Below are 16,281 nucleotides of genomic sequence, written 5' to 3'. Positions count from 1 at the left end.
TAATCTGCTACACATACTATGTTCAGGTTGTGCGCAGTTCAGGTTGGCATGTGATCTTGGTGCACATACTTGGGAGCACCTTTTTTCTGCAATTAAAACTTCAATAGATCTATTCTTCCAACTTAATTAACGCCATATTGGGTATTCATTTTTATATTTGAATTATTGTTTATTAATAACGGATAAATATAAATCTGTTTCGGCAGAGCAATGATTTTGGTTATTAAAATAGGGAGATTGCTGATAAATATAGATTGTTTGTTTATTAATACCCAATACCACTTTGAATATTATGGTTGATAGTTTCCTATTGTATCTATTGTAATTTAAGCTTTCCTACTTGACAGCACATTGTTATTTATTATGCCATTAAAACGTCAATGCAATGCCAAAAACAGGAAATTGGGGCTTTTCTCAGCGCTGTGTGAATACTGTAGATAGAGTTTAGCTTATCCATAGATTCATTATAGTAAGGCATGGAATAGATAGTTAATGAAGAGGAATTAATTCAGTAAGGTTGGTTATCAGAGCAATATCCAGTTTTTGTAATTTTTACTGGTAATAATAGTTGATTTTACCTGCTTTTTTTATTTGTTTGAATACAAATTGATTGGGTACTCAAAACATCCCTTAATTTGCATATAACAAGTGTCGTTCTGGCTTTAATACAGGATGATCTACAACAAACAGTACCCATAAATTTCCTTATTATTTTTACGAAAGTAATAATTTATTTAGCACTTGAATTTTTGTTTGTGTGTGATTGCACCCAATAGTTTCAGTGATCTAAGATGCTTTACAAAGAAGTGATATTCTCTATAGAATATGTTTCAAATGACATGGATTCCGTTTTTTTGGTGTCACCCTGTAAAATTAAAAACTTCCGGCCACCACCTATTGGTTATTAATTGAAGAGAGAAGGAGCAAATTCATGTTTTTTTGTATGCGTCTTAATTTTGTAAAGTTGTTGTTCTTTTGTTTAAACGGTTTACCTTGAATCTCAACTAACTTTATTTTCTCCTAGGAATACATAAATTTTGACAATACATTACCCGAGTAAACTGACTGGTCACATGCAATGTACTTTTGTATAATTTGATACAAAATTGAACAAATAAATTAAATTCTGATGTTTGATTTTCTGAATTTTATATTTATAATTGAATGTGGAAAACATAAAAACAGTAAAAAAAAATTTGGAGGTAAAATTTTTTTTTTAGATAATGTAGATAATTAAATAATAGACTAGCACAGGTAGATGTACCATAGGATCATTTTTTGTCCATGGTCTCTAGAATTCATTGATTTGATATATCTTTAACCAAGCATGGACTAAGAAAAAATTGTGTTAAAGGCACTCAACATAATTGTCTAACATGAGTATGCTATATATTTACTGTTGAATAACAGTTAATACACATCAATTTTTTATGTGGATAGTCGAAATGTGTTGGATTGTGAGATACTTACAGATTATTTGAAACGATAGTTGGCTTAGCTTTTAGAAAGTAATTTACATTAACCTAAATTATAAATTAAAACTCCACATTATAATATTATCAAAGAATGTTGTTTCTCTAAAAGTAATTTTATTAGCAATTAGCAATTTTTAATATTTCTCATGTCGGACTAAAAGGGAAGGATTTTACAAATTCATTCTTTCATGTCATTAATTGTCTAAAACATTCTTATAATTTTTTTTCAATTGCTTACATTACGTAAAGGTCTGACGTCTGGAGTGAGTATTTATCTTGTTATATCTTTGTTGACGATAAGCGATAGCAGATAATTATTATGATATTATGTAGTTCCAACTTATTTTTAACCCGGCTTATCGTGGTTTGTAATCTCTACTTTTATTATACACGGCCAAGTGTGTATCATGGAATTATATTACAAAAATTCGATAAATCATATATATATAACTATAATATTATTCCAATTGTATAAAGCATGGTCCAATGTTAATTAAGTTTGTCAACTTCGTAAATGTATGGTCCAGGCTTGATCAAACACTTGACTGTATAGAGATTTTATCAGGTAATTTTCTGCATATTAGGTTTCGATCTTTGTTCTTTCGAAGAAAATTTCGCTTTTCCTATTGCAAAATATTATCAGCCATTTTTATTTTGAAAATTATCAATAGACTAAAATATATGTGAAAGTTATTTCGTCTTTTTTGTTTCACAAATTATGACCAAACTTATTAATAAATATATGAAATTATCTGAAAAAATAATTTATCTTCACTTTGATATGTTAAATTAAAATCAAATATATTTGATAGCCCTCAAAGCACTTAACCTTCTTTATAAAAGGTCGCCACTTATGAATACAGTATGTCTGAATGATTATTAATTACATTCATCTGTCAGATTGCGATATTTTCAAACAAATTCTATTTTGAAAAAAGCTCTTTATTCCCAATAAGTTGTTTTGAATTTGATTCACGAGAGCTACTCCTTTTTCTGATATTGTAATAATATACCAGTCAATATTTATTATTTTAATCACTTACCCCTCATCTGAATGTCATACTAAGTTGTTAACACATTATCTAATCAATCACATCACTTATCACGAAACTTGTGTTTTGATGTTTGCTAAATGTTGACATGTTTGTATTGAGAAGCTGTTGAATTGGTTCTCCCGAAGTATGTGAACCAAGATGGCGGACACCGGAATGCAGTATGTGTACCAGGTTGGGGTTAGACCATAATTTCAAGTACAGATCCTACTATCTAGGCCCTGAACTCGTTATAGAAATAAAAAAAGGAAAATTGGAATAAAATTATGACTAAACCCTATCCTGGGACACATATTACGTTCCGGTGTTAGGCAACTTGGTTCACGTACATAGGGACTACCCAAAAAAAGCAGTTTGGGATAATACCGTGGTTTTACACTGTTTTTTCGCCAGTATGGTGAGTTTCCATTCGAATATGACAGTCTCTATTATATTGATACATGTATATTGTTCAGATATTATTATTCATTATTTTCAACACTGGATCATTTTGTTTTGCCAGTATTAGGTTTGCTTATTGCTTTTATATATATTTATAGTTTATTCAATTCAGACGATAAAAGACACACAGGGATTTCATAAGCCCCTAGAATGTTTCATTGGGGATTTTCTACACCAAAAATACCACTGGTACCTAGAAATAGTTTTCATAGTACGGGGGGTCAGTTTAGATTTAAATTGACTTTTACCTAAAAATGATTAGCCTACTGCAGTGAAAAACCGTCCAAAACCACCAAAAGCCTTGCAAATCAAATGCAAAAATCGCTAAAAATCTTGCGAAAACAGTAAAAAACCACCAAAAATCTTGTTAATCAAAAACTTGCTTTGTATTTATTTATTGTGCTGAAGATCGATGATTATCAGTAAAAACTTGATTGAAGCCTTGTTTGGAGTGAAGCGTGTCATGGGAAAAAAATACAAAAAAGGTTGAGAATATCGAGAAAATAACAACCAAACAAACGGTACATTATTCTATATTGTGTTATTGATTTAGTTCAAGAGCTCTGTTGGTTATTCTATATATGTGATCAAGTCGACATATCTATTTGCATACTCTTCTCTTCATCGGAATTTTATTTTAGGAAATGAAATTCTAAATTTTGATTACTGATACCCGATCCCATCTTATATAATTTAATTTCTTGTTTGTTAGACATTACCACAGATATGTAGACACTAGACATGCCAATTTGATATAGTATTAATATAGTCTTGCCAATAGTAAGGTGAATTTGATAGATTGAGATGCTATTGGCATTGATGAAAAGACATTGTTATTTTGTAAAGTAAAGATGGAAATATGGTAAATATTGAGGACATTTGAATATCATTGACAAAGGTGAACACTAGTTTTGAATATATTTAAAGTTTAGATATACAATAAAATTTTTAAGCATATTTAGAAACTACTTTTTGCTGCCGTTAGATAATTAAATTGTTAGTTTGCGATTTCGCAATTGAACATGAAAATCACCAACAATTTCACTGAATAATATATTTGACATTCTCATGATGAAGTATTACCAAATTACTTTAAAATTACACGAGACAGATTTTGTCTATCTTAAAATAGTAAGTACTATTTATTAGAAATTGAATGTTTTTGTACTATTAAATACAAATATACTTATATATACACATTCGTATACATGATCTTATTATGACGTCGGCCATAACTTCCATCGACAGATATAACTTATTTGGTAAGTTTAAAGACTTGAAGAATGGTACATGGAATCGGGATGTTATCATAATAGAATATCAAGGTTTAAGTATTAGCAACAGACACATTCTATGTATCCTTAATCCTTCATTAATAAGATTAAGAATTAAGATTTAAACCAAAATGTGCAAATAGCTGTTTATATCGTTTATATCACTGGGAGGCATTTTAAATATTGTGAGTGTAATTAAATTAATCTCCTATTGGTGATTAAGGTGATTAATTTTATCATGTATGGGATTGGGATAATGTATACCTAACTTGCTCTTTTTATCTCTATCCCATACTTGGTTAAGCATGACTTGATTTCACTCTGCTAATCTCTAATCTAAACAATAGTATCCTGCTAAGCCTTTCATGTCTCTCTTTGCTTAGAGCTTAATTGAAAGTGTGAAAAAATTAAGGTGGATACTTTTTCAACGAATTCAAAGTTTGTTTTCACTTAGTGGAAAGACATGTAACAGAAGTTATTAAACTTATTTATGGCATACTTGAACAACATGCCTTGGAGGATTAGTTAGTTATGTATAGAATCACTGGTATTCATAGTTACCGTAATACTAATCTAGAGGGAATTTATGATACCAAAAGTTTGGCAGTTATAGAATTGTTTTTTCAGTTTCAACTTTATTTCCACCTCGTCAACCAGAGTGTAATGTGCTTAGGAAGATGCTTATTCTTTTAAAAATATAACTTCCTTACATAGTCAGTGTCTGTTTGTTCGAAGCCTTGTTTGAAGGGAAGAAAACCACTCATAGAAATATTAGCAGACTCAAAAAGAGAAACGATTTGGATGGAGTGTGTGATAGGATGTTAAAGAAATAAGGGACCATGCAAAAATTACTATCTCAGAATTTATTCAATATGAGTTATTGAGTCAAAAATTGAAAAATAGAAACGGTTTGAATATAGTGTGTGATAAGAATTGAAATAAAAAAAAAGGGTATGTAAAAATGACCATCTCAAAATTTATTTACTATGAGTTATTGAGGTTATTTTAACATGTAAGTATCCACAATGAATAAAAAAGGCCAAATTAATGGTTGTATGTTGCAAAAGGGTAGTCTAGTCTTACAAAATCCTTTATATAAGTGTCATTAGTAGAATTACTGTGGTATGCTTAATTTAATCTCATCCTCTCTAATTTCCTGTATTAGTTGCTTTGCTAGTTATCAAGTTACTTAACTTGATATGGTAATAGTAAATTTAAATCAATTTTTTGTGTATTTTTTCATCAGATTTGTATTCTTTCCATGCTCAAATAATTCAACATATTATATGAATATAACACGGAGTTAAAATTCCTCAAAATTTAGAAAAAAACTTTGAAGCTGAGGATATTCAAAATTCATGTGTTCTTAAATTTATATTAAAGTTACTGTTTCTTTTTTGGTAACAAATTTAGCTTCCAAAGGTAAAACTTTAACTTAATAATGATTTTATGGCTGAATAAAAATCCATTCAAAATATTGAAATCATAGAATCTAATAGGAATAATTTTTTGATAAAAAAAGTTTATATATTTTTTTTAAATCGGTGTTATTACCGTAATAATCATATCATTTATCATTTATTTTCTTACTCAATCTTCTATAATCCCTCTGTTACATTCATCTTGGTATTTAAATAACAACTGGCAGTTAATTGACCACATACAGTTCTATAATTCATTATCCTGAAGAAAACTAGTTACATATTACATATTTAAAATGTTTATTATTTTGTAATAATAGGATTAAGTAGGATTATGTAGCATATTGTGTGGGCGTTGCCATTTTCTAGTTTTTTGTTCCAATGTTGATTTGTTATTGTAGAAAGGTTTTGAACGCTCTTAAATGAAGATTATATATGATGATTATTGTATAATTATAATATAGTGGCAACAGGCAACTAACAAAGTATAGTTGAAAATTATTTTCTGTTTACATTTGTGGTAGCTTGCGCATATTTAATTTCGGGCTAAAATTTGGTGGTTTTTTCATCTTTTGAAGAGGGATTGTGAACTTGACTAAAAATCCTATTTTTTTATAAAATGAGATTAAAAAAATATTTGTGATTCATTTTAAATTGGAAATTTTTTTACGATTTATATTATGGTTATCCCCAGTTTAAAATTGGTCATACTCGGTTCAATATAAATTAACAGTTTTAGTATGGCAATGGGGCTTTTACAATCAGTCTGTGCCGCAAACGTTAGTCTCAAGGGTGATGATGCATGCATTCTTAATCTGTGGGAAATTATCACGGAATCAGTGACGTCATTTCTGTATGTATAATACAATAATCTCTTGATAATATTTATATATACATGGTTAAGTTCGGCCAAAGATGAATTTTGCTACTGCATAGTAATAAGTTTGATCTAATCCCATTGAGTGTTATATAATTGTATTGAAATTAAACATCTTCACAGGTAGAGTTATGGTAAAATGCTTAAGAAATACAAAATTTGCTGTGTTGTGATAAACAAAATTTTTTTTATGCTATTTGAAAACATGATAAATAGTGTATCCAATGAGTGACAGTCTCAGTAGATGACTCGAGTCTGCGATGCTTGTTTGTTAGGCTAAAATTTATACCTGAATATAATTGATTTATTGTTTGTGATGAGATTTTAATGGAACTAATATTTGTGGTTTAATATTATGTAACAAATTTTTTGTAAATGTATTTTTTTCCTTTCGTGAATCTTTTTATAATTATATTTCACTTCAAGATTTTTTTTTAAAAATCAGATGAATTTTGTTGTTTTCAAGACATTTTGTGTTTATCGTCTCGTCAAGTCTATTATTTCGTCTGGTAGAAATTTTCCCAAGGAATAGTGTTTCATTTTCGTGTAGATTTCCTGTAGTGTATACCAGTAGAATGAATCTTATTTTCCCGTTTTTTCTCTCTCAATTTAGTAACCTTTAGTTTACCCTTTATTTTGGTACCATCTAAGTCTATTTACGGTTACTCGCTTTCTGCTTGTGGCCTTAAGGGAAGCTCAAATACCACAAAGCCGCGATCATATTATTAATCCCGGATGTCCATACTTATAATTATCAGAATTTCTCAGCAGTCTTCGCTTTTGCTACAGAAATTATAGCCCTGATTAGGCGACGTGTAGGAATTTAAGAAATAGCAATAACAAATAATATTATACTATAGACATTGGTGTAATATGTGAATCTGAAAATAAATTTTATTTTTTCTGAAAATTTATCTATTTAGAATTTAGATACATATTATACTTAGCAGGAATTTTGTTATTTTGGGAAAAAATTAATCAAAACAAAATTAAAACTACCATATATTGAAAAGATTGCTAATTTTTAATTTTCTCGTCTGAATGCAAAATTTTATAATATTGGATGTTGGATTATATGAACCGAATTAGACATGTAGTAAATCATGTTTTCGGTTCAAAATTACGGTAAGTGCTCAAATGGAGCAAAATTATAAATATGATTTATATTAACCAAAGTTATAAAATATCTTTCATCAACTTTGTAGCTTTGATCTTATTTATATTTATAATTATATTTGAAATCATTATAATATTTATAATGGGGATATGGCGGGCGTAAATTATGTACACGTAGTAGAAAAAAGTGAAATAGAAAACTATGATTTGTGATTTATTTTACGATATCGCCATCATGTATTAATTTATCTGTAACATCATCTGTACATGGAAATATCATGTTATATTATTTTTGAATCACGTTATTCTATGTTACCTTTTTGCTTCATACGCAAAATGATATGCAACACTTTATAGTTTTTGAGAGATTGGAAACACATACGATATTCTTTTTAAAAAAAGTATTTCTCTTTTTGATCCAATATTCAAGCTGATTTAATTTTTATTTTATTAGCAAGATATTGAATAGCCTCGGTTAGTGTTTACTTTTAAATGCATGTTAAATTTTGGCGTGAAATCTGTCTGTACATTACAAGTACACCATGTAATGGGTGTGTTTCCGTGTTGTTAGCATACATACACCAATATAAAGCTTCCACTAATAGTCAGAAGGTCAGATAAAGTAAGCTGTGAGATGTTTCTGAATGCAGCAGTGTTAGAGATTTTTAAAATTTTACGTTTCATATAGATAACAGTATGATAATTTGTATAATAATTTCGTAACATGATGAATAATGGGTTCTCCCGATCCCGAAGTATGTGAACCATGATGGCAGACACCGGAACAAAGTATGTGTACCAGGTTAGGGTTAGGTCATAATTTTATTCCAATTTTCCTTATTTTAGTTCTATTATGAGTTCGGGTATTAGCCAAGTGACTCCTGTAGTCTTTGTACCTGAAATTATGGCCTAACCCTCCCCTGGTTCCGATGTCCACCATCTTGGTTCACATACTTCGTGAGCACCGAATAATGTATGTGATTTAAGCAGATTTTTTTGCTTTTCAGAAATCTGACTTTGGTCAAACAGAATGGTACAGAAATACTTTTGTGTTAGTGAGCAATAACTATTGCATAGTAGCCTATAGTTTATTATGACATGAGGAAGGTAGGAGGCATTGGATTCGGACTCCGGTGCAATCTACAATGTCGACCCAGTTAAGTCTTACCGAAGTCTTACAACTTTGTCCCGTTTTAGATAGTTCTTGTAGATAAGAATATAGTTTCTACCCAGTTGCATATTCATTTCCTTGATAAAATGTTTAATACCTTTGCCTATTTTTACAGTAGTGCTGACGCATAATATTTTCATTGTTCAACTTACTATTACAAGCCCTAACCTAAACTGTGCCCCTTTCTTTTATTGTGTGCATCACTTTAGATTTGGTATTCAATGTTCTATGGACACTGAAACTGGTAATTGTATAGAGTTTCCACGGTCACCGAGAATCATACTCAAGATGGTGGAGGCTTTGTTTAATACGCAGGAAGATAAATCTGTCTCCGGATCTGAAGCGTCACAGAATAATTTGATTCATACTGATGAAAATAGCGAAATAATCACAACTGCGGACAGTGGGATTGGTAAGTCGATATATTTTATTAATAAGCATTCATTAAAATTTTATTTAATAATTTTTCTCATAAATTGGACTGTGCATGCTATACCAATGTGGGTGCATTTGTTTTACTGGTAAGCAATTGTAGTACATTAGAAAAATATGCTATGTGGACATTAGCTTTAGGTTAAGATGCACTGGCAGGGATGGCCAAAACCGAATAATTTTCCTATTTTAAATACATTCTGAAATAATATTTTTAAATATGAATATTGAATATGTTTTAAATTGAACTGTCTTCAACAAAGAAATTGGCAGAAATCATGTGCATTGAAAAAACTGAATTTATTTTCGACAATTTTTTGTATATAAAAAAAAAGTTGGACTTGAATTATGTCTGCATGTCGTCTCGTGTTAAATCTTGTGCACACCAATGCCACTATCTCACTGGAGGAGCCATGAATTTGACAAGTAATGCCGAACCTGAAAGATTCCAAGCTTTCAAAAATATATCAAGCTTCCAACATACCAGTAGCTGACTGTACAGGCCTTTATTTGGAGTGAAAGGCACGTAAAACGTTACAGAATGTCTCAAATTTGTCATATTTGTCATCTCATGCCCCGTAGTTGCAAATTTGCATATATCAAATTCTGACTTGTTTCGATTTGTAACATACATGTGACATTGTTTAATTTGAGTCATTGAGGGATATTGATTCATTTTTTTTCCATTTTAGCATTATTGCTAATACCCGAATTGTATCATCTAAATATCAATCAATCATATGTTAATCATTGTTCTCATTAACGTTTTCAATTCTAATGTCATGGTATTCAACTTCACTGAATTTTGTAATTTGAATAATTTGTATGTTGATCACTTAGCATGTCCAATTTTTCACAGTAGTATACTAATGTGATTCCGCTAATGATGAAACAGGGTAACAATTTGCTGATCATAAATTTCAAACGTCCTATTTTGTCATCCATCTGTTGGAATACGCAGTGTTATGGTAGAAGTCCCTAAACTTCAAGTCAAATCGTGGGTCACCAAGGTCTCAAGTCCAAAAGCGAATCACTCCCATTGGTGGCTACTTGAATACAAGTCCGAGTCAATATATTTACATGAGTCACTTTGAGTCTTTGATAAATGGGGACTTGAGGTGAGTCTCTAAGCATCTCAATACCGGAAGAAGACACGAAAATTTTGCCACAAATTGATAATTCTTTCATCAGACGTCAGATTTTAGTAATTTTACTGTAATTATCTAATATACAGAAATTTTATGATAAATGTTGTAAAAAGAAATGTAAATTGTAAACATGGCAGGTACAGGTCAAACTGAATTTTTAAGCAAGCACTTTTCTGATTACCTTGAGTTTCACGTTCAGTTTTACTTATTTTTTTCAGCTAATTAGTAGGTTTTACTGCAATTATTTATCCTATTTGTTTTCATAAATATCAATTTTAAGAGGCTAGAACTAGACATCGACAACGAATACGCTTGCATTTTAATTAAAAATCCAATTCCTTCATCTTCGATAAAATATAACCAATGAGAATTCGAATCAAAAAGACTTAACAAAGGGTCAACATGTCATGATTGTGTTTCCTGTCTTTCAGTTGATTTATCCAATGGATTTTAAATAATCACTACACGATTTAATTGCTCGCTTCTCATATTGCTCAATTTCCTGCCATCTTTTGTTACTGACGATGAGCGTTTCATCATGTTGCATGTCCTGGTTTTGTTTTATTGTAGTGATAAACACAACGAATTCAGTTAGAGGGATTTATCAGTATTTGTATAGGGTTTTCGATAGTACCTTCTCATATTTTTTTGAGTAGGTATTTTATTCAGGCAGTATTCTTTGTTAGATGGAGTATCTAATTTAGGTGTGAAATTATGATTCGAAATTCATAAGTGTTAAATATATTACAACTTACAAGATTTTATTTGGTATTAGAAAGGTATTAACAAAAGATTATTTAATAGAATGTGGGGTATCAACAGGTCTGCCATAATGACTCGCATCCTGCGATTTGGAAAAAATTGCAATGTATTGATAAATGGTGTTAAAATGTTGAAGCATTGTCGATAATAAACTTATAACATGGTGAAGATAGTGGTATTATTTTCATGCCACACCATTTTGCTAAGAATGATGTATTGTATTTGGTACATATTCTTAGAAAAATTAGAAAAATCGATGGAAGGCTAGCAGCAGAAATAAATTTAAATTGATTGAGATAACCAGAGCTAAACGAAATCTCATATTTTTAGCTCAAAATTGTATTTATGATTCATACAGGATGATCTGAAAAACAGAACCCAGGTCCTTGGGAAATATACTCCAGAGAAAACATAACTTTTATGCAAATCGTCCCAGATTTAAACTTTAGGGTATAATCATTTACAAGCACAAATTCTATCGTTCAAGTGTTCGAAAAAGTTTCTTTATTTTCATAGAAGTAATTGCAAAATTTAAATGGATCACCCTGTACGTAAATATTTAGAAATATTTTATTTTTACATTTTTTTGCATTTGTGCTTTGTATAGTAGTATCCTAGCTGAGAAATAAGTTTTTATAATCATAACAGATGGGATTAATGGTCCAGCAGTGAGATCACAGAATCCAATTCAACAGTTTCTCGGTAAATCAAAGAAAAAGGAGGTGAGTCATTATTTACATGTTCCGTTCTCTAAACTGTGAGAATATTATGTTAGTATTTGTTGAAATTGTGGAAATTATATAGATGTGGCCAGTTTTATCGCATATCTTGGAGAATTCTTGTTAATGAATACTGTAATATCATCCAAGACAAGACCACTGTCGCTTATTTCTTGCTTAAGAACGGCTACATTATACACGAAGAATAAAAATGACAGAACCTAAGTCATTTGGAACGTATTCTAGAGGGATAATAACTTTTGTACAAAGCGTGCTAGTTTATTAAAACTTTTGGGGGCAATCAAACACAAATAGGAATTCGAGAGTTAAATAAATTTCTCAATTTTTGTACTAGCAATCAAGAAATTTATGGTTTCTGGTTTTCTGTCACCCCCTATATTGGTGCTACTCAGACTTTTTGAACCTATAAATATGTAATGTGACTTTAAATTTGTGGGGAGAAAATGTAATAATTTTGTTACAAAATGAGAAATTATATCTATATTTGTAGTATTCGTTTGGTTTCTTTACATTTGGGTTGTGTTATTTTTCAGACTTCGAGCAAGTTGAGCCAGCAGAATCTCAAAAAACATGATATGAAAAGCAGTAACGGTGCTACACCACAAGTCGATAGATACATGGCGGCTACTGCTGGTTTACCACCGCCAATGAATAAGCTGGGAATCGGGAAATATAAAAATGGTGGTAAGATCATTTTCTGCCATTGATATTTAAAAAAATTTTAATTTTAAATTGAAATTTGCTATGAGAATGATTTACAAATTTATACACGGCCGAGTATGGGTTAATGATGGAACATGCCACAGAAAAAGGATCCATGTAGAGCCGGTTATCAGCTGCTTATCGGTGCATGTAGTATTTGGATTATGTTTTATGTGAGTGCCCAAAACCATAAGAAAGATAAGTAAAATCAATGGCATTTTTGAGTAATACAATTGAAAATGAGTCTTGATTGTTTTTCTGTTGCCTTCTGGCAAATAGTGTGAATGGGTCATATAGCCTACTGCTGTTGTATGTACAATTGTACTGGCATTGCCCTGTTCCTATTGAACCCAAAGAATTTCATTTCACAGGAATGCACCTTTCTAAAGTATCTTTTCTGGTGCAATGGTGATGTACTGTTATTGCTTGCGCTACAAATTTAATACTGCTAGTTGGCAGTATTGAGTAGCTTATTTTTACTTTACGCATTCGCAAATCAACTTCATTTCCAAAAATTCTCAAAGTTGCATTGAATTTCCCATAATTAAAACGTCATTAACTATTCATGGGAGTTTTTCCAACATAAATGAAAGCATACTTCAATAGAAGTATCCACATTACTTCGGCCATACATATTCCATTGATAAATCAATTCAGAATTATATTTTATTAACTGATCGAACTTGTTCTTGGTATAAAACGGGAACAATTTTTGTAATGATTGACTTAAGAAAGCAATCCCCTTCATTCTTTATTCATTAGTTTATAATCTTTCGCACGTTTCCTTGCCACGAGTGATTTTTACCTGCGATTGTACCTTGCGTAATGTCACAACGTTAGGTTTCTCGTGTCCAGCGTTTTACATATATCAAATATCGCCCTAGGTAGTCAGTGTCGTCATGATAGTTATTTTAGTTTTCTTTCTCCTAAAAGAGATTTAAAATAATTTGATTGTGTGTAGAAATATTACTAATATTAGAAGCTTTGCATATTGAGAGAAATTTTAGGAAGTTCCGATTTAAATTAGGTTTAATTGGGATAAGGGTAATGATGCCAAAATGAACCTAAATTGAATGAATCAAATTTTATATGGCTGTAGTGATTTTTAAAAGTTTGTAATTTTTTTTGTGTAATTCATCATCATGTTGTAAAATAGACTCAGTTTATTTTCTAAATTTTTTTTTTTTTGCTCAGATAATTTTTTTTTATAGAAATTCTAGAATACTACATTATTTGAATAAGGCGAATATTTTGAAGGAAGTCGATAATTTTTTTTTAAATAATAAAAATGGAGAATTTTGGACAACTAAATTGATTGAATAAGGGCTTGCTTACCTATGTAGCTATGTCTATCAATTTTTAATCAATCAGTGGGTTATGTTACAAAAATTGATTGAAAATTGGGTAATTTTGTGCGTTTTGTGTATCTAAATGTACTCAGTCTAAATTCTATTTCTATCTAAGTAACAAGTGTGGGTAGGGTTAAAAAAAGATTTTTAGAGCGAATTACCATCATTCAAATTAAAAATGATTTGTTTCATTGTGCTTTTTTTTTAGCTTTTAGAAAATTTTAAAATCTTCAATTATTATAGCTGGTACTCTTCCGTTGCAAAGAAGTTCGATATCAGCAGGAAGTGGGAGCCACCTTGGTTCTCAAACACACGAAGTGAGACAAAGTAAAAGAGGAAGAAAGGTAACTTTATATTTGATTTATCATTCTAATCGTTTCTCATTAAATTTTTAACAATTCTTATTCAAAAGTAATAACGAAAAAAACACTCCTCAAAACGGTTTTAGGCTTTTTTCACCAAAAAATTTCAATAAAATTTACAGTAGTTCCAAAATCAAAATTAATTTTTTTAATTTTCTAAAATCGTTTTTTTCGAGTTTCAGCCTTTTGGTTTACTAATTTACATTTGTATAACTTTAGTCTGACCAAAAAATTTTTATTTTTTATTATAAGACCCAACTATTAGTTAGTTTAATAACGATTAGGAATTGATCGATTTTTGTTCATGATATCATTTTTACTGACACATGTCATGTACTGTATATCAAAATCTAAGCATTACCAGCTGGCAAATAAATTTGAAGCCTATTGAACTTACTTGTTGAACCACCATTTTGAAATTATCATACATTTTTAATATTTTTTTTTTTAATTTGTCAAGATATCACAAGTGCTGACTCATATTTTTTATCTCATATTTCATACTGGCACTGTTGGAATGTTTTAGGTCTTTTAATATTTTCGATATTTTCATAAATATTGAAATGCCCATATTTCTATAATATACATCCTATACGTTATACGGGTACACAATTCAAAAAATACATTACGAAATCGAAGGACAAATTTTTAAATTACAAAGAGACTTTATAAACACAGTAGGTTTATACTTACATAGGCTACCTAACTCTTGTTCTATTAAATAGTATAAGATAATTTATTTTGAATTTTGCCATGGTACAAGAATAATACAATACACAGAACAAGCACACGGGACGTAAATTTAAGAATGTTCCTAAAACTACAAACAAGACATGAATGTACATCGCCAAACTCACTCTGTTAAATAGAATAAAAGTGGAAAACACGATTACATGTTCACTAATTGGGGCTTTAAGATTGTGATAATGCATTCATATAATAAAACAACATAATAAGATACTTTCTATCCGAGCTTTGTGATAATAGATACCGGTGACATACATGCAGGTGCAATAATAAGGTAATTGGTAGTTATAATAGACTATGAAAGTCAACAACAAAATATATTTTGTCGAGGTGTTGTATTCATGTTGTTGGTATTTGGACATTGACGTAAAAGATTCTAAATTTGATATTCTTGAAATACAAATGTGAGAATTTTTCTATTTATGTCATGTATACAATGAAAACATAAACGGGTATATATTTCTGTATCACGGTTCGACTTTAATTAATTAGCGAGAGCTTCATGTGATGTAGTAAGACATTGAAAGAAATTTGGTTTTAACGGATCTAGGGCTTAGACTTAGAAATGTTAAAGTTCAAAAACGTAGATACTGGTGGATTGTTTATTGGTTCGATTTTCTTTATGCAAACTCATAATTTGGAATTCTGTTATAAAATGATATTTCTGAGCGAATTGAGTAAAATATCAGTTTGGAATAAGCAAAATTTCCAATCAGATATGTTCTTGCTTCCTTTTTACCGGTACAGCTGACGAATAGATAATCAGACTTAATGAATACATTGTCAAATTGATATATTTGTGTTAGTTTCATTGCATTATATAAATGGTTTTTATTTTTGGTAATATCGTCATTACGTGACTTAAATACCGTACGTTATACTAAACGAGAGTCATTGCCGATGTTCCGTTGCTCATTTCTCTGTACGAGTACTTCCATCTTTGCAATGACATTATACGTCGTTTTTCCCTTCATGCAAATCATCGATGATGCACAGCATACTTTGTGGTATGCGCTGAGCTAAAAGGAAATGACGGCACGATATCCTCAAAATTGGTTACCTCGCTGAACGTGTGATCACTTTTATTTTGTTAGTTATTTATTTGCAACGCGTAGCAAGCAATTTGCTTTGTCACCTGTTTGTTTGCGAGTAATTATATGTGTTATAATATATCGCGGAAGTTGTTTGCTGTACCAGCGTCCAATAATACAG

General features: G+C 30.3%; 1 protein-coding gene across 1 annotated transcript in view; it reads left to right on the top strand.

Moving 5' to 3' along the window:
• LOC120348121 (regulator of G-protein signaling 12-like) overlaps positions 1-16,281 on the top strand; it is a 44,410-nt gene that overhangs the window by 12,907 nt on the left and 15,222 nt on the right. The window contains exons 6-9 of the mRNA XM_039418243.2: positions 9,037-9,239; positions 11,818-11,891; positions 12,443-12,593; positions 14,204-14,304. Of these exons, the coding sequence (XP_039274177.2) occupies positions 9,037-9,239; positions 11,818-11,891; positions 12,443-12,593; positions 14,204-14,304 (529 nt within the window). The remainder of the gene's footprint in view (positions 1-9,036; positions 9,240-11,817; positions 11,892-12,442; positions 12,594-14,203; positions 14,305-16,281) is intronic.

This window comes from Styela clava, chromosome 11 (genome assembly GCF_964204865.1).
Source record: "Styela clava chromosome 11, kaStyClav1.hap1.2, whole genome shotgun sequence".
Lineage (NCBI taxonomy): Eukaryota > Metazoa > Chordata > Ascidiacea > Stolidobranchia > Styelidae > Styela > Styela clava.
This window is presented reverse-complemented; position numbering and strand designations above follow the sequence as displayed.